General features: G+C 38.6%; 2 protein-coding genes across 4 annotated transcripts in view; one reads left to right on the top strand and one right to left on the bottom strand.

The window, feature by feature from the left end:
• TAX1BP1 (Tax1 binding protein 1) overlaps window positions 1-14,653 on the top strand; it is a 37,867-nt gene extending 23,214 nt beyond the window's left edge. For all 3 annotated transcript variants that reach the window (XM_089533037.1, XM_089533034.1, XM_089533035.1), the window contains 6 exons: window positions 286-411; window positions 2,095-2,166; window positions 7,296-7,476; window positions 8,136-8,284; window positions 11,690-11,775; window positions 13,546-14,653. In XM_089533037.1, the coding sequence (XP_089389163.1) occupies window positions 286-411; window positions 2,095-2,166; window positions 7,296-7,476; window positions 8,136-8,284; window positions 11,690-11,775; window positions 13,546-13,747 (816 nt within the window). In that variant the 3' untranslated portion in view covers window positions 13,748-14,653. The remainder of the gene's footprint in view (window positions 1-285; window positions 412-2,094; window positions 2,167-7,295; window positions 7,477-8,135; window positions 8,285-11,689; window positions 11,776-13,545) is intronic.
• A 2,353-nt stretch (window positions 14,654-17,006) lies between these two features.
• Window positions 17,007-19,462, bottom strand: part of JAZF1 (JAZF zinc finger 1) — a 179,706-nt gene continuing 177,250 nt past the window's right edge. The window contains exon 5 of the mRNA XM_089533038.1: window positions 17,007-19,227. Coding sequence (XP_089389164.1) covers window positions 19,051-19,227 — 177 coding nt within the window. The 3' untranslated portion in view covers window positions 17,007-19,050. The remainder of the gene's footprint in view (window positions 19,228-19,462) is intronic.

Below are 19,462 nucleotides of genomic sequence, written 5' to 3'. Positions count from 1 at the left end.
TAAGTCTGTTGTATCCCCAAGACAAAAAGAAGCTACTTTTACATACAAAAAATAGCACAGTTGTAAAGAAAAGTACTGACTCACACTAAAACATTTTTCATTGATTTGATTCTTTTGTTAGTCCACCCAAAATGTTTTAAAATGGGGATGAGAGACTTCCCTGGTTAGGTAATGAACAAGGAAGCCAATTGGTAGCAGTTTAAAAAAAACAGCTGGACTGTGAGTGAAATGGCCAAAGAAATTACAGGTTTGTAAAACTTTGTCAATTGAAACCTTCCTCTGCAGGATGAGAAATTGAAATGTAGTGCCTATGCTGATGAACTGGCCAAGTTGGAGCTCAAATGGAAGGAGCAAGTGAAAATTAGTGAGAGTGTGAAGCAACAACTAACTGCAATGGAAGAACAATATTTAGTAAGTTCAGCTTTCTTTAACATTGATAACTAAGCACTTTAACATTGCCTGGACATGAAAAATAATTCTTCACAAACAATTGTTTGGGAGGCAGATTATTATTGTGCGTTAGCATTTGTTGGACTGTTCTTAGTTGAACAGTCTAGCTCTTTTAGGCCTGCATTTATTCTCTGTGACAGAGGAAGAGCATACAGTATTTCTGTAATGGCAGGAGTAATTGCCTAGTAGAAGGTTGGTTTTTTGTTTTGTTTTGTTTTGTTTTTTGAACATTTGCTAGAAAGCTGAAATTTTTATTCTTTGTAAAATCAAGACCAGTTGGTCTTGGAGGATGGGAGTGGGAAAACATTTACCTCTTGCAGTAGTGCACATGTTGAGATGGGTGCAACATTTAGTAATGAAGGGAAAATAAGTAAGCATTGTGTCTAAGTGAGTTGAGTGTCTTTCACTACCGATTGTATTTTGTTCTCTCATTGTTAAAGAGCAAATAATTCTAAGTCTGATTGTTCCTCCCTTTTTGCAGGAGGAGGGATGAAAAGAAGTTAGTACCTAAATTAAAGTACTTACCTAAATCTGTCTGATACCTTTTCTGTGTCCTAAATAGATTGTTGTAAGAAATTTCCCCGGAGACCAAGCATAGTGTAGCAGTTTGAGTGTTGGACTACGATATTGGAGAACAGGGTTTGAATCCTTGCTCAGCCATGTTTACCCATTTGGTGACCTTGGCCAAGCCTATGTTCTTTTGGCCTCAGAGGGAGACTAAGGTCAAACCTTGAAGAAAAACCCATGGTAGGGTTGCTTTAGAGTCACCATAAGTTTGAAATGACTTGAAGGAACACAACAACATAATCATCATCAACAACAAAGAGTTTCCTGCTCTCCACCATGATTGCACCAAGTGAAGGGAGCTTCAGTTGATTCACAGTTAGATTTTCCCCATTATCCATAGCACTGCTCCCCTCTCCTTTTCTCAGGTTGTTTTCATTTGGAATAAGAGATATCTTCTACATATTAGACTTGCCATATTTCTAGTCTCTCCATTTGCTCAGACTCAAAAATCCCTTCTCCTGGGCCCTGTTTCTTGCCTTTTTTAATGTTACACCCCAAACCCCTAGAGAGTGGGTGGAGAAAATGAGTTCCTTAGTGTACTCCCATCCAATCCAGATGAGAACTTCAGACTTATCAAAAGACTTTCTATGTCAAAGCAACATCTTCATAGTCTACAAAGTAAAAGATTGGGAAAAGTACAGGTCTGACATAGTGATAATCCTGTTTAGTAAAAGTAGTTGGAATAGAGATCACATTTTCCACCCATATACACTTCTGAACCTTCAAAATGAGATAATTTTTGCAGTTCACACATGACAACATCAAAAAGATGACATAAAAACCTATTTAGTAGGTATAGACTCAGTATTGGTAAGTGGGGGAACTGAATAGTATTATCCTGGTAGGCAAACTAAGGCCATATGCTGACTCAGGTTAAACTACATTCATGGTATAACATTCATGGCATTTCTTGTTGTTTTGCCTATTGAGTGTGAAACTAATCCAATTATTGAACTTCCATTGGAATTTTTATTTATTTATAGTTTTTATTGATTTAAAGACTTTGAAGTATTCTAAGTACATGTGAGGAACTGGCTTGCGCTCATTAATACAGTTTTAACCTTTGTCTTTAAATAGGTTCAGTTGGCTGAGAAGGACAGGCAGATAAGTGAACTCACTTCCCATCTGGGAATCCTCAGCAATGAGAAGGTAATGGTTAAATGTTCATAAAACAGATTAATCAAAAGTCTAAGACAACTTTCATATTTTTAACATGTTCAGTATATGTTATGAATCAATAAAAATATAAGCAAACAAAGGCTAAGACAATTTTGAAAAGTAATTGAAAACAAATTAGTAAGGAGAATTAAAGGAGAATCAGTAAGGGGAATCCGCACACCCCTTGGATTAAATGCTGACAACCTACTAAAGGTATGCCAGAATTAAAAGGTCATTCCTAATATTTTTCTGCTGGTAGGCAGAATGTCAGCCTAGTTTGCTGTGGCTGCCTTAAAAAACTAAAGAGCAAAATCAACCTTAAGAATGAGAAACACACCAGCATCATTTCACGGAGAGCACAGGAATTTGTTCTTAAAAAATGATCTGCCATGTATATTTATGCAGTAAAGGGGAAAAAAAACATTGTTAAGTGCCCCATCAAGCTATTAAAGCAGCACTTCCAAACTATTATGTCTGCTGGAAGTGGCAACTGGTAGGGTAGTTGCAGGCTACCTCACAGGGAAATGGGGATAAAAAAACCCTAGGAACTTAGGCATGAAATATGTGTATGGATATAATGCTCTGAACTTTTTTAGTGTCTACTGATGCAGCGTGTAAAAGTCCTTCAAGAAGATCTTGTGTGTGTTATGTAAGGATCAGTTTGTAAGCAATTCTTGATTCTCTGGGACAGTTAGGGGGCAAACTTTATGTCAGTGTGAGACACTGCACTTGGAACAGTAAACCTAGCAGGGTCTACAAAACTGTTTTTGGCAGGGGAAAGGATGGTGATCAACATTGGCAAACAGGTTGTTATTAATTTTGCCTACTTGCAAGGGGAAGGCTAATTGCTTTTCCTATCATTATCATTGAAATATCTTTAAATATATTTGCTGGCATTCTCTTTCATATTTATGGTGACATAAAACAGATTTATGACCTTGTAAAATGTGGTGTTTACAATCCATCTCAGAATCTGACTCTCAAAACCCACCTTAAAAGCTAGGCAGCTGCATCAACTGAAGGAATTTTGAAGTGCTAGTGAATGGTGTTGCAATTGGCCCTGATGCTACTCATTACACTGCTGCTTTCTGTCAGTAGGGGACTAGATGCATCATCCTTCATTCAATACCCTGATTACCAGCATTGCAAGACTTCTTCAGTTGGTGTGCATGCCCAGCTTTTAAGATGTCAGATTGTGAGATGGATTGTAGTTACATCTCCCTTGCAGGATCTTGCCCAAAAATCATTACAGCTTACACCTGCATAGGTCCACATATGTAGAGTGCAGGTAGCTTTTATTATTCATGGGAGGGCTCAATGCAGTGACTTTTTTAGTATTTCTTAGTTCTCGACCATTTAATATATTTTTGCTTGAGGAAGCTCAACTTTATAAGAATCTTGGTGGTGAATTTTGTCAGATTATTTAAGGGAGGGCTCAGTCCCTGCACCAGACTTGTGGGAGGGGGGCTCAAGCTCCACCACCTCCCAGTTCCAGGATCCATGAAATCCAGTGAGGTTTAGTATGTGTATCTGTATTCACAAATGATCTTCTTTAGGTCTTGGATTTATTCTCTGTAGCCCAGTTTTTAATAAAATGCCTCTTTGATCGAATCTTCTGTTGTTGTTGTTGTTTTTTGGCAGCACTAAGATTAAAGTAGAGCATAGATAAAATTAAATCCAGAACAATTAAGTAATGAAATTAGGTACACAAAAAATCTTTATGGTAATCATAAGCATACACTGACCAGTTGAGAGCTATAGAAAAACTAAAGACTATAATTTTTGTTACCGAATAGGGGCAAAAGTAATTTTATAGATTTGAGGAGAAAAGAAGTGAATGTTAGTATCTTCTCTAGGGTGAAATTTATAAACACGTACTGATAAGGAAGTATACATTGACAAGCAGTTCGTGTAACTCTGACCTTTTCAGAAACAAGTCAAGTCTGGAAACATGAAAAGATTCTTATATTCAAAGGCTTTAAGTACCCCCATTGTTGTTGGAATTAGGTTGCTTAAATTTATAACCTTCTTCTTAACTTTATCAAAGAACTATGCTGCATGCTTCTATAGAGATGACATCTTTGTAGTGTTCAAATATTCCTTTGTTTCAAAAAACAGTGATGAAGTTGATAATTTCTAGCTCAAGGATCTTTGGATCTAAGAAATGTTTGGTCAGCCGGTGCTTAATTTTTGTTGTTGTTAAATCCACTCACTTTAATCTCTCATGGAACTTCTTAAAAGTTCTGACTGGGGAAATAAAACAGCTGTGCTTAATGCCTCTCATGTATGTTTCTCCTTATTTTTCTTGTTTGTTACACTCAACTAGGTCTAAAGGTATTAACTTTGAACAAAATAATTTGGCTGTGGGGAGACTCCCAAGAAGTAGCTATCTGATTTGTGACTGGGTTTTGTTAGTGATTAGAGCCAAGAACAAGAAGACGAAGTTCTGTAATGCTATATATATATTGGCAGCTTTCCGGAGCAAAACAAAGCACATTGAGCCTACAAGTTCTGTAATAGAATATTAGATTTTCAGTTACCAGGACATCACATAACTGTATAATGATTTATATAGCATTTGCCTTTCACTCTGGACTTGCTTGTGCTTACTTACAGCTTGTTAAAATTTTGGATAATGATGGTTTTCTAACCAAAGAGGACAAAAAAACCCTCATCTCTACAAGGTCTTTTAACTGTTAAATGAATTCTAGTTTTAATGTTTCATTTCTTAAAAGCTTTTGATAAAATGTAGAGGTAGCAGCTTGTATTTTTTTCACCTGCAGGAGGGGTACACAAAGGTGCCTGAGAGATGCACCCATGTTTGTGTACATAGAAAGCTGACAAAAAGGGTGGTATAGCCCTTGTATTCTAGAGGGGGCCAGAGTGATTCCCCAACCTGTGGCAGGTGTCCATTCCTGACCTCCAAGAATGTATTTGTTTTTTGTTTTGTTTTTTAATGCAGAGAAGATTCAGGAAGGGCTAGTCCATCTTCCTGGCTTATTTCTTTCTCTGTATGAGGAAAAATGACACAGGGAGGAGAGTAAATTTGTCCCAGCTTACCAGTTCTGTAGCAGACATGAATTGATAATATGTCCCCTGATGAAGCTTTTAATGTGTTGAGTCATTGTTGGCTTCCTCTCCACTGACGTGGATGTAAATATAGGCTGGAAGAAATAATAGGCACACAGATTTAAGTTGTACACCTTGATGTGGGGAGCCAATGAGAGTTCCTCTGATGCAAGGAACAGCTAATGGCCACATGCCCTTTGTGGCATCTGCATGTGAAAACACAACTGCGTTTTGAGTGTGGCCTCTAAATATATACTTTTTAAAATTTGAATATGTAAATCCTGTTTTTCCAAGTACAACAATTTGCCTCCTTGTTTAACAGTCTTCAACACTATAGTCACTTGCTCACATACATGCATACATACATTCACTCACCTGGGTTTGAAAAAGATAAGCGATTTTAAAGTGAAAGCTCAGTGTGGTCCATTTTATCCCTTTTATGTTCACCCAGCTGTTTGAATCATCTATGTAAAGTTTACGCCAAACTGGATTTGTTTTGTGTACTGTGATTAGATGTGTTTGCAATGATATGCAAACAGTCTGTAATGTGGCTGGTGTGTACCTCGCATTTATTTGTATTACCTCAAATTCTTTTGCAGTAAAATCAGAACATGGATTTTGGCAGGCAACAGAGTGAATACCACTTACATGCTAAATACTTAGAAATCTGTATCAGTTCTAATTTAGCCTTCAGTACATCACCAGCTAATAGTTCAGTTTACTTAAAGAAAAACATCATGCCAGGACCCATACCTGACTGTTAGAGCACAGGGTCTATGCACAGAAAATCCTAGGTTTACTCCCCTAGTAAGGCTGAGAAAGGTTCCTATGTAGAAAGTCCTGGGGATCAGATTGGCAACAAATACTTTCTGACAGACTTCCAAGCAGTGTAAAAATTGTACAAAATTCAATATACTGTAGAGAACATAAAAATCCCAGTAGTTTGACAGAATGCTGGGTGAAGCATGAGTTTGTGGAGGAAGTATCACAGAAAGCTTGTTGGAACAGATAAATATTCAGCATGAACTGAATATGCAGAAAGGTTGGTATCTGGTCTTTACTAGTATGGAGTTCCAGAGTGAACACTGATGCTATTCTGAACCTTCAGGGACTGGGTCCTTTAATATGTTGGGTACCACCAGGAGGATATGTCCTGGTTAGTGCAGTGCTCAAATAAGCATCTGGGGCAGGGCAGTCAGTCAGTCAGTCTCTTAAGGATCCTGCTCCTGAGCAGTTTAGGACTTTGTAAACAAGCACATTAATTTTAAAATAGGTAGAAGGAAGTTGGTGAATTTTTCTAGCATATATGTAACATGATGACCAACTGCTTCAGTTACAAGATTGTCTATAGCATTCTGTACCTAATGCAGCTTAACCTTAAGGATAGTTGTACACATATCACATTGCATTATCCAGTCTAAAAGTTAGAAGATAAGAAGTACAGTGTTCAAACTATCCCTGTCCAGTTTTTCAGCCAAAGCAGGTAAAAGGTATTTCTAGCCACCGAAGTGGCTTCTGTCTCCTACTAGATTAGGGAACACTCCCCAGACTACATATCTGCTCTTTCAGAGATATTTGTAACCTCCTAAGATAGCCAAGCATTTTTTTCAGATACTGATCCAAGGCTTGCACAGTGTCCCATGTTTCAGCCATTGCAGTACAGCATATGATGCCACATCATTCCTAATTCCCCACAGCTACATGGAGATCTTAAACAGTATTTCATGCTTGACACCAACCTACAGCCTAATCACTAGGGGGCTGATCAACTTTCCCTCAGTGCTCTAACTGTGACCTTGCAGGTAGGACCTCAATGACCACAGAACTCTTTTCACAAAGACACTGTGGTAGATGTTGTCAAGCTTCAGTGTGAGATACTAAACCATAAGCCAGGTTTCTGTTTTACAATAAAATCTGACAAGCAGGGACCGGGATGAACTTTTCTGAACGAATTACAGTGGAATGAATGTCAAGTGATGTCTTGCTTATTATAAAATTAACATGACTGATTTATGCCTATAACATAGCTGTATTTTTAAACTTTTTTTTAGAATCCTGGAAGGAGGCTAGGAAATCTAACAGAGAGAATCACTGAAGGACAAATTTCTCAGCAGTCACTATACTTTCTCAATCCAGTTCTCAATCCTGAAGATAATGGGCCAGTTCCTGCTGTGCCAACTAGATTACCAGTACTACAATATGGAAACCCCTATACAATCCAGGAAACCAGAGGTTGGAAAATACTGTCTTTGTCACTATTGGTTCTATAAGAAGATATGCACTTGCAATCATCTAACACCTGAAGTCAGTAACTGAGGCCCTGTTCAAATGGACAGGAAGGGGCGGCGAGATGCCGCCCCTTTCTGCCCCGGACTGGTGCCACAGCAAATGCATGCCACGGCACCGATCTGGCCTCCGCAGAGCACAAAAAGGAGCTGTTTTTTCCGGCTACTTTTTGTGCCTCCAAAGCAACGCCATAGCCTCTGTCGGGCCACTTGATCTTGCCCCTTTGGTGTAGCATCGTTTCGGCGCTGCGCCAAAGGGAACGTCATCATGGTATGTGCCACCTAAACGGGTGTGCACCAAGATGGCGCACAGGAGGGCTGTGAGCATGGGGATGCTCAGTCCTCACTTCGCCTGCAAGACGGCACTTTTTGCCCGTCTGTATTGGGCCTTAAAATCCTTAGCAATATATTTCAAGGTATTGGCCAAATATAGTAAATATTGGTAAAAAGAGATGCCTTTTATGAGAATAATGGTTCATTTACATTCATCCATGTTCTCTGTCCTATTAAGTTCTTGGTTGAGTAGATCTGTTGGAATATAGTTTATGGTTCTGAATAGCACTTCAGTATATTTAACTGGAAGCTGTCTCCCACTTTTGACTGCAGATGGAGCAGATGGTGCTTTTTACCCTGATGAGATCCAGAGGCCACCTGCAAGAGCAGCCTCTTGGGAAATCGAAGACAATGTAGTATGCAGTCAACCTGCTCGCAACCTCAGTCGGCCTGATGGTTTAGAAGATCCTGAGGATAGTAATGTAAGTTATGAATAAAAATAAGTTTTGTCTGTCTTTTGTCTCGCATGTAAAGTAAACACTTTCCATCATAATTATCACTTTTAGAAAATATTTATCTCTGGCTCTTTTTAAAATAAATCTGATAGCAGCAAATAAAATGGCAACAAATTCATTGTAGCCAGTTACCAAATGAAGATCCTGAATTAAATGAATCTTAAATAGAATTTAAGTACATACAGCAGCTTCTCAAATTGCTATACATCTCTTCTGTCAGCTGCATTCTTTTAAATGTGCCCTGGTGGCGCAGTGGTTACCCTATTTTCCAGCATATAAGATGATGGGGTGTATAAGACAACCCCCCCCCCAACTTTTCAAGTAAAAATATAGACTTTGGCAGGCAAAAAAAAATATAGACTTTGCTATATACTCACCGTATAAGACTACCCCTGGAAGGCGGGAGGAAGCCAGCGGCGATCGCACCAGGCCGCAGAACTGGCCGGGTGCACACGCCAGGTTGCGCTGCTCTCTTCTGGCACCACCTCGGAGGCCTGGGAAGGAAGGAGCAGGCCGGACGCATGCCAACTCCAGCGGGCCTCTGAAGGGGTGGAAGGCAGGAGGAGGCCGGGTGCACGTACCGGGCCACGGGGCTCTCTTCCAGCCTGAGGAAGCTGGGCTTAACCCAGCGTATAAGACAACCCCCAACTTTTGATAAGTTTTAAAAGGGTTAAAAAGTTCTTATATGCCGGAAAATACAGTAAATATGACTGTACTGTAGCCGATCACTCAAAACCATAGGCTTGCGAGTTCAAAACCAGCAAAAGGGCCCAAGCTTGACTCAGACTTGCATCTTTCCGAGGTTGCTAAAATGAGTACCCTGATTGTTGGGGGCAAATTAGCTTATAGTTGTAAACTGCTTAGACACTGCTTAGGTGATATGAAGTGGTATATAAATGAAGCTTGTTTGTTTGAATTTAAGATTCAGATTGAAAATAATGCAGTTGACATAGGAGCAATGTTGCCAATTTCTGGGGAATTCCCCGGAATCTGGGGAATTTAATTTATTTATTTCCGGGAATTTTGACTGAATAATAATAAATATTGGGGAATTCTGGGGATTTTGGATTTTGGTAAAACATTCTGGGGAATATCTTCGAGGCTTGTTGGCAACACTGCAAAGGAGTTGCATATAAGTAGCATTTTGGGGAGCTTTAATATTTGCTAGTTAATATTATTTTTTGAAGATATTGTTCCCTGAGATACAATAAGTAAATAATACATTAATGCAGTAATTTTCTTTGCCCTGGTATTTTGTAGTAATTTTAAAATGTTGATTGTTTGAAAAATCTAAATGATTTTAAGTGATGGGTGTAGTCCCATGTCCATATAATATTCAACAGATATACATACTAAGAAATTGAGATAAAACATGGTCAGCAGAGCTGTTAACTTCATGACACAATTTCTTTGCACCCTTTAAGAAATACTTTAATAAGAAACATTCCTTTATAAAGTCCTGTGCTCTTTGCAGGTATAGTAGTATCGTGACCTGCTTCTCATTTAGTCTGGTTTGCCACATTTAATTGCTATTAACCTTTGCAGAAACTGATCATTGTTCAGGCAGGCACGATTTTAGCCCTGGTGCTCAGTCCTAGTAACAGAGAAAAATGTATCTCTTTTTCCTGCCTTTTGCCCCCCGAGTCCATTACTATGAATAATTAGGGAAGCTGTCAGAACTTTTGCTGCCTGTTTAAGGTCTTGAATGTGAGCTTAGCACATTTCCCTACCTTTACTTCACATTTTGCATTTTTAATATGACCATTCTTGGCACAGACATTACATATGACAAGCCCTTCTCCTCTTTAGTCATCTGCTTCAGTTTAATTAGCAGAGTGTTCTTTCTAATCTATGTGCTTTGCCCTCTTGCAAACCCAAGAGGAACAGAGCTAAAGTCTTGTGCTCATTTGCTGACACAGCTTGGATTTTGTAATGAGGGAGAAGGATCCTAATATGTTCAAATGGGAACCAAATTTGGGCAAGTGTGTACCTGTTCTCAGAAGATTTTTCTTGTCTTACATCAAATAGAAGTTTAACATCTTATCATCCTACTTTTCTGCTTGTCAAATGGAAATCACTTAATTGTTCCTAGGCAAGGATGTTCAGTAGAATACACTGGTGCATAGCAGTCCTTGGCAAGTAACCTGTACAAATGAGTTGATTAAAATCAAAATGCTCCTGTAAAACAGAGCAGTTTGTGGTGAGAAACCTTTTTTGTTTATATACACATCATCTACATCATCCTCCTCCGACCACCATCTTGAGGGGGGAGAGGCCTGGCCTGAAGACAAAGAGCCCTCCTCCGACCACCATCTTGAGGGGGAGAGAGGCCTGGCCTGAAGACAAAGAGCCCTCCTCCGACCACCATCTTGAGGGGGGAGAGGCCTGGCCTGAAGACAAAGAGCCCTCCTCCGACCACCATCTTGAGGGGGGAGAGGCCTAGCCTGAAGACAAAGAGCCCTCCTCCTGACCACCATCTTTAGGGGGAGAGAGGCAGGCCAGCAACAACAGGCCTCGCCTGGAAGACAACATTCTTTTTTAATTAATATCAATTATTTCTTTTTAAAATATTTTGATTGTACTTTGTAGTTGTCATTGCAATTTTTTTACTTGTACACCGCTATGATCAAAGTGGAATAGCGGTCTATAAATAAAAATTATTATTATTATTATTATTATTATTATTATTATTATTATTATTATGAGTTATCAAAAGAGCAGGTAAAGTTGTCTGACTTTGATTCTGTTTAAATGGGCTATACATCAGAGGATTGTATGCAAGCTTTTGTCTGGATACCCTAAAGGCACCCGATCCCATCTGATCTTGGATGTTGAGTCAGCCCTGATTAATATTTAGATAGGAGATTGCCAAAGAATGTCAGGCTGTAAACTGTATTTCAGAGAAAGGAACTGGCAAAACCATCTCTTGGTATCCCTTACCTAAACTATGAAATTCATGGGCTTGCTATAAGCATCACACAAACACACACAAGCACCCTCTAATAGAATGTATGATATTCTGTATTTTTGATGTGCTAATGATAAAACAATTTAAGTTCTAATCCCATCCCTGCTTGTGAAAATAATAACTGCCTATTCATAAACATATTGTACATGCTGTATCACAGCAGACATACAACTCACAAGGGTGAACATTTTGCCCAGGTCTTGTTGACCTCAGCTTTTTTCAGCCTTAGCTAGCTTACCAATGGGTAAGACTTAGGGAGCAGCAGTCTAACCAAATTAGGAGGCCTCTCCTGAAGTCTTTAGAATCTGCAAATACTATGGATGATGATGACGACAGCCATGATAACTGGCCATTCTTGCTTTGGGAGAAATTATAGTGATAAACATCTAGACCTTTCTTTGCAGGATGATGAGGCAAGCGCACCATCTGCTCCTGAGCCACCAAACCTCCGCTTGCATGAACGTGGAACAGGTTTTTGTTTTGATTCCAGGTAAGGTAACACTCACAAGCAAAACCAGCATCAAACAAGTAGTAATACCAGTGTCATCACTTTGAAATGTTGATACAGTGGACCCTTGTTATACGCTGGGGTTTGGTTCCAAGATCCTCCGTGGATAACAAAATCCATGGATGCTCAAGTCCCATTAAATATAATGACATAGCAAAATGGTGTCCCTTACAAAAAACAGAAAATCAAGGTTTGATATTTGAAAATTATACTTTTTTTGGAACATTTTCAGACCGTGGATGCTTGAATCCGTGTATAAAAAATCCATGTATAAGAAGGATCGACTGTATTTCTAAGATGTTTCCACCATTACTTTTTGAAATAGCACATAGGTTTGCTGTTGTCAGAATACAGTGGGCCCTTCCCTTACACGGGGGATCCGATCGTTCTGGACCCCCCACGTAAGGTAAATGTCATGTATGCTCAAGCCCCATTGAAAACAATGTGTCTCAAGCCCATTGAAAACAGTGTGGTATGGCACGGTGTGTGTGCCATAGGCACACACGCCATTGCTACTTCACACGGCTTCAGTGTAAGCTGAAAGCTGCGTATGGCACACCCACGTATGACATGGGCTCACCGTACAAACCATAAGTTCCACTGGGATAGCTCAGGTCTCACGTCATGACCACAAACTAGTTTTTTGAATCACATTCCTTTAACCTGGAGAAGGTGATGCCGACCCATCTGATCCAGAATTCTGCTAGCAGTGAAGAATTTGTTGCATGAGTGCCAGAGACTTCTGTTAAATGAAGACTGCTAAATGGTTACTGGTTCTCACAACCACCATTTTGTTTAACAGATATTAGTACTGTTTGGTGTGATGAGCATTTTGAAGGGGGGGGGGTTATTGCATAAATGCAGTGATTACTCTTTGGTAAACTGTGTTAGTTATAAATGAAAACTGAAATAATGACATGGAGTATAAAACTATGCTAGTTTAGATGACAATGGAAAGATTACTTATGATGGAAATACAATGCAGGGAGCAGATCATATTCCCCGAGGGCTTGAGAACATTTTGGGAATGCCTACATAATCCCAGTGATGAAACAGGGCCCAGGTTCAATCTGTGGATGAAGCTAAATAGATAATTTATGCTAAACACATGAAGTAAAGGCTACAGAGGAAGAACAATTAATCTTATTTAGTGAACTAAAGGGCAAAAAAGATGAGCGGAGGAGCCACAACTAATATATGCTGCAGCCCCAGTCTGCCTTTTTTCCAGCCAAAAAAGGAGTGGAAAAGATCTTTTTTCAGCCAGGGAAAGGACAACTTTTTCCACTCCACCGCAGCCCAAAGCCAATTTTCAGATGCTGTCGCAGCATGCGCCGTCTAAACGCCATGCTGCCACAGCATCTTCAATCAGCCCATGTCTGGGCAGCCATCAGGGTAGCGGGGGAGCATGCAGCATATAAACGCACCCTTCCAAGCTGCCTGAACTGTGGCTTTTAGAGCCTGTCTGTTCCAACTCTTAGATTCTCCCCAGCCTTTTCCCTTTATTTGTGAAGGCGTCCAGCAGTATGTGAAGGAGCCAAGGGGACATACTCTGTAAAGGCCAAATTGCTAATGGGCTATTTTGGGTTTGATTATGCAGAAAATCTCTTTGTTAGGGCCAATGACATACATTGAAAAGATTTCAGGTTGTCTCTGTGCTTGTCTCTTACTTGTATTACCTGCATGTTAGATCAAGTTCTGTTTCCAACTTTCTCTCTGCCTTCATTGGTGGTTCTTCTTTGTTCTTACCCCAAGTTTTGTACACATCAAGAAGTGCCCTCTCTGCCAAGTGAAGTTTCCTCCTAACTATGATCAGACCAAGTTTGAAGAACATGTTGAAAGTCACTGGAAGGTGTGCCCAATGTGCTGTGAACAGTTTCCTCCTGACTATGACCAGCAGAACTTTGAAAGGCATGTTCAAACGCATTTTGATCAGAATGTTTTGAATTTTGACTAGCTTTGGGCATCTTAATGCAGTTTAGCTTTAGACAGAATTTGGATAAGCTCCATAAGATGAGACAATGCAGCTTTTAGAACTTGATCAAGACTTGTTATTTTTAGGCACAGTGTTCTGCGTTGCAGTTGATTTAAATTCAGCCTTTGATCCATTAGCAATTGTTTGGTTAACCTTCCTTGATCTAGAGTATGCCCAAAGCTGTTACAATATCTATCAATATTTATTCCCTGGCTAAAAAACTGCATAGAACACAGGAAATACACAGACGTGTTGAGAAACATCAGCAGTTCAAACTGTGGTAGCGGTAAATTCAAAGAGTAACAGGAGTTTGCTCTTGCTTGTGCTAACATAAAATTAGATAAAGAAATTCTCATTCCATAATAATAAAATGAAGTTTCTCAGTAAACTTGTGTATATCTGTCATGTCATTGTTGATTCTGAAATCTATCAAATGAAAGTATGGTTTTTACATCTATTTCAGAAATGTAACCACATTAATATTACATGCTTGCAAAGCATCATTATGGCTATACTCACTTTTACATAACTATTACCTCTTGAAAATGTCATGCTCACTCTAAATCTGTTAAAAGTTCTGATCTTGGAGCTGTTAAAAATAATTGTACAAAATTGGTACATTTGGCATCATTTGTACTTGGATTTTTAATGTGTATGTATTGCCTCCCTCCTTTTCTGGGTTGTTCAGTCAGTTGTGTTCATAGGGACTAAAGCTTTTTGGAATCTTCTGCATTCTACTTTGCATATTTCCCTCATTACGTTTGTGACGTGTATATCTAAAACACTATATTTTTAAAGAGTTAGCAAGCAATTTCATCCTTTTGGATAAAATTATTCACTTTTCATCTGTTGTACAATAGTCAGATTAAAAATAAAAATTAAATATTGGTTGTGTAGTTTATTATTTAACATATTTGTGTTTCTGAAACTCCATAAATCTTGCTTGTGATTTCCAAAGAGGTTTTTCAGGAGCACAGGGATAGTGTGTGGTCTGTTGCAATAATCTTATTTTCTACACATACACAGATGATCTGGCAAAGTATTTTTCACCATTCTGGCTAAAATATTTGCCATCAAGCATGAACCTTCTCCTGAAAAAAGTGGTGACTCCACATTGTTTACAAGGTGGATTGTCTACAGTTAATACAACAAATTGATAATGTGTGAGCTAGCATAGCTCCTGGTTTTGAATCATTTTTCATTTTGATTAGTAATAAAATCTATCAGATTGCAGTTTAGACAAGTAAGCAATCTCAAGGTTTTCAGGTCCAGGATAGTACTCCTGTCTTGTCAGCCCGATTTCATCCTAATCTTCTCACATATTACACAGCTATCTCAGGTGAAGAAGAGACATGACAGATAGTTTGGTCCTTTCTAGTGAAAGGCAATGACATACTGTTCATTCTTGGCCTTAAGTCTGCCTTATGCTTTCAGCTTGGACAATAAGAGACTAGAAATGGCAGAGATAATAATGAACATACAAGGTCAGATTGGGGGGGGGGGGCAAGGAAGGGGAAGGATGAGAGAGCTCGAACAGCGGCCATTAAACTGAAGTCAGGCAGAGAGAGAAAGTGCATGGTGGTGGGGAGTTTCACCTGAGGGGAAATCACTCACTTGTAGGGATGAAGCCAAGGAGAGGATGGGGCAGCTCAAGATTCCCAAGGCTCACTCCTGGGGCAAAACAAGTGTGTGCTGCCATTGGGAACAATGTGGCTTGCCATCTGCAGATGGCAAGACCCATCTTATCAACCAGTTCCTTCTTTTACAAACAACAGATTAGCTTTTCTTCCCACTACATAGATTTCTCAGGAGCCTCTTCTTAGCTTCTCCAGAAACTGCATAGTACTCATCTGATGTCATGCAATCCTGAGCCCTTTAATGGTATCTCCTGTCAAGTCTTTGCTTATAATACCTTTTGAGACTAACTTAAAGAATTTGGCAGCATGAGCTTTTGTAGACACAACTATATCTCTGAATTCTACTCTTATACTTCCTTGATATACTTATGTGGTAAAGTAGTCTTCTAATAGTTATCACAGGCTGCTGGAGCAGGGGGTCATTTTGGCCAGGACAGAAGTGGTTAGCATTTGTAGAAATAGTGATTATACTTTTGGTTCCTACTTTTAGCCCAAAGTAAACTCTTTTCACTCATGTCAGGAAAGTATTTTTGCTATCTTTTTGTCCTCATTCTAAGAACACATTGGAAAAAAATGTAACATAACCTTGGATATATGGCGAGTATCCCACATTCATCTAAAGAGAACAAAGGAATATCAATGCTTTCTGCCAATATGTCCCCTTTGGTGAACATTAGTCAAATAGTCACCTGGAAATAAGCCTTTGTTGAGGCACTTAGGAATCAGATACATTTGTCTATGTTGAAACCTCATTGGCCAGGACAGCTCTTTGACAGTGAATTATGTCATGCACACCAGCAGTTGTTTCCCTATCCTTGATTTGAGGAGATCCATTACTTCCCAGCTCAGCATGTTCATCCTTTTGCTGCTGAGAAAAGAAATGTTGGTTCTTACTTGGTGGTACATTCATTTCCAACAGTGAAAGATTAACATCTTCGCCACCCAGCACAGAGGTTCTTCTGTCACTGCTGGTGTTGTTCATCACACTACTAGTTGTTGGCATGGGAAAGCCTTTTTCTCTTTGTGCTATGCTTTCTCCTTCTTTTAATTTCCTTAGCCTTCTTGAGTTCTTATTTTTGGAGCATAATCTGATCATTTGACTTACCTAAAGAGGAGTCACTTTCACTAGAATACTGTCCTGAAAGGTTGGTTCCATTCCTGACTATTAGGGAGAAATTTCCAGTATCTTTTTGACTACATCTACACTGCAGAATTAATGCAGTTTGACACAACTTTAAAAATACCATGGCTCAATGCTGTGGAATTCTGGAATTTGCAGTTATGTGAGATACTTAAAGTCTTTTCTGTGTCACAACAAGCTATGGAATCCCAGGATTCCATAGGATAGAGCCATGACAGTTAAAGCGGTGTCAAACTGCATTAAAACCGTGTTAGTCATTTTCTGTTGGCCATCTCACGTTGGTGTTAGTACACTGGTGAAGGCAGCAGATGGACCCCTTTAGTGTTGCAAGCTTTCTTGTTAAGATACTGATGCTTTTTTTATTTTTTTAGTCCTGTTACTGAAACTCTTATATGTGATTTTCGGTATCTATTGCATGCTGTTTACACTTAAAAGCAGAATCCAAATTAATTTTGGGTCAAGCAATTTATTAAAGATGATTCAATTTACATTTTTAAGCAGCTTTATTGAATGAAATTTTGATGCACTTTGTGGTGTTCAGTTCTAAAACAAACTTCCTGTGATTTCCAAACTTAATGAATTCTGTCCCCAACAAAATATAGGAAAATATAATTTAAAGCACATTTTCACAGACACAGTACAATACTTTCACTATACACAGTATAACAAAATAGTCCCATTTTTACCTGTCTAATACTGTCACAATGAGCAGGTAAATAGTAACTGGATTGAATTGTGGAAAGAATTAACATGCAACAACATTACTTTAACTGTTCAATTAAGTTAGTCTGCCTTCAGCATCATTCACTGAGACAGGCTAAACGATGGTCAAAACGTTAGGTGGGTAACAGGGCTTTAAGTCCAAGCAACTGATAATAATTCTTATGTCTGGATCATTCTGTAAACTGGTATTGTCATTTCTGCTACACAATGTACCATTTTCAAAATGAGTTTGGGGGATCTGTTTAAACAAGGCTTTGTTTTAAATCTTCAACCCTCATTATGAGAGATTTAGAAATTCAGAACAATCTTACTTAGCTAGTTAGACTCTCTGCTCTCACAATATTTTTTATGTTCTAAAAGAATGAAGACTCAAATTTCCCATGTTATATATAAATACAAAATACACAAAAGAGGATTACAGGTACTTGTAAAACTTAAAACATTTTCTCATCAGGGAGGCAGCCCCCCAATTTTTATTAACATAGCTTTTGCATACTAAATCTGTTAACCTTCACTAGCACTTACCCAAAAGGAGAAGGCAAGAGAGCATAAAATAAATGAAGCATTTAAGTATGGTCCAGACACAAGTAACTCAATGATAGCTTATTTCAGGGCTATTTTTGAGTACCTGCTTCAAGAAGCACTTCATTTCAGTAAGGCTCATGATATCTCAAAAGTTCAGAAAGGAATTCTTACTGCTAAACGTGTGGAATGCAACAACCCACAGTAAGTTATAAAATATATATTATATATACAAAACTTGAAAGTACACTGTAAATGGAACTGGAAACGTCCTTAAACACAAATAGTGTACCTCCCTAAATAATGCCTAGAATTCTTTTTTTTTTTTTTATTTGCAACCACTTGTCCATACTAGTAAGCAGCTGCAACAGTTGGCAACACAAAACATTAAAATTTGTTGGCAATCAAGAACTACAAAGTGCTTTAAGAGCTTCATCTAAGATGAAGAGAATTTCTCCCTCATAAAATTTGCACTCTATTTCCATAACGTCTTCTTAGTAGTAGATACTGGGGAATAATAACAGGACCAGGGGATCTTGCTCCTTGAAGTCTGGTTGGGTGTTAACATATAACATCCTGTATACAGAGAATTAGGAATTCTAATGCTAAAGTGGTTTACTAATTCAAATGCAAAGATTTTCAGCATTTCAGAGAACTAAAGAATTTGCAAGAAATATAAAATACAGCAAGCACACCTTTTAATGTATGTTATTTGAGTATGAAAATATTTTTAGTATATGTTAAACATTCTCTTATTTATAATTCCAATACCTAAAACCTTGCTATCCCACAGATAACTCTATTACATAAGGCATATTAACCAGGTGGATAATGGGGGATTGTTTTGGTTTTGCAAGCACATGGGAACTGATGTGTTGAATTTCTTCAATCACATTACAATCTTGAAGTTTTTGCAGTGCCAAGCTTTCTTCCTCTTCCCATCCTTTTTTTAAACACTGCAGAACTAAACAAACAGCATCCCCTAATTCTCCTTTCTGGGGGGAAATACTTTTTTTTAAAAAAAAACCTGTAGCTTTTAGCACCTTTATATCAAAGTAATGTATATGAGCACGATGATTACATGTGCAAATGTACAAAATCATTAACTCTACAAAGATACATCATTCCAAAATTACAGAAAAATTGTAAAGCATGCATGTAAATTCTTTAAAGGGTTGCTCAGTGCTTCCCCAGAGAAGGTGGCTGTCTTCAAAATCAGCAAATGCTGGTGAGGATTCCTTGGCACAGTTGTGACCAGCATGTTATTGCTGCATCTTCCTGATAATCTCAGCAGACACTGGTGGATGGAAATTGATTGTATGGTGCCGCAGACCCTGAGCTGTCTTGTAACTCTTTCCACAACGGCATTTGAATGGCTTCCGCACACGGATCTGTGTTCTGTGACCATTCTTGGCATGGTATTTTATACCATTCACATTCTGTAGGGAAAATAGGATGCAATTTAGGTTAGCTGTTAAACATCAATACCGTAACTCAATTTTCCTTTCCATGGAGAAAGTCACTTGGATTATATTTGTCAACCATTTAAGGAATATTTCAGGCATTAAGGTGCAGATTTGAACACAGTATTGTTTAAAACACAAACAAATGAAAGGGGGTATATGAGAGAGAGAACTAAAAAGGTAAAGGTTTCCCTTTTGACATAGTTGCCAA

The sequence above is a fragment of the Sceloporus occidentalis genome, unplaced genomic scaffold (genome assembly GCF_023333645.1).
Source record: "Sceloporus occidentalis isolate IW3139 unplaced genomic scaffold, rSceOcc1.0.p SCAF_7, whole genome shotgun sequence".
Lineage (NCBI taxonomy): Eukaryota > Metazoa > Chordata > Lepidosauria > Squamata > Phrynosomatidae > Sceloporus > Sceloporus occidentalis.
The sequence above is the reverse complement of the archived record's forward strand: the minus strand, read 5'-3'. Positions and strand labels throughout refer to the sequence as shown.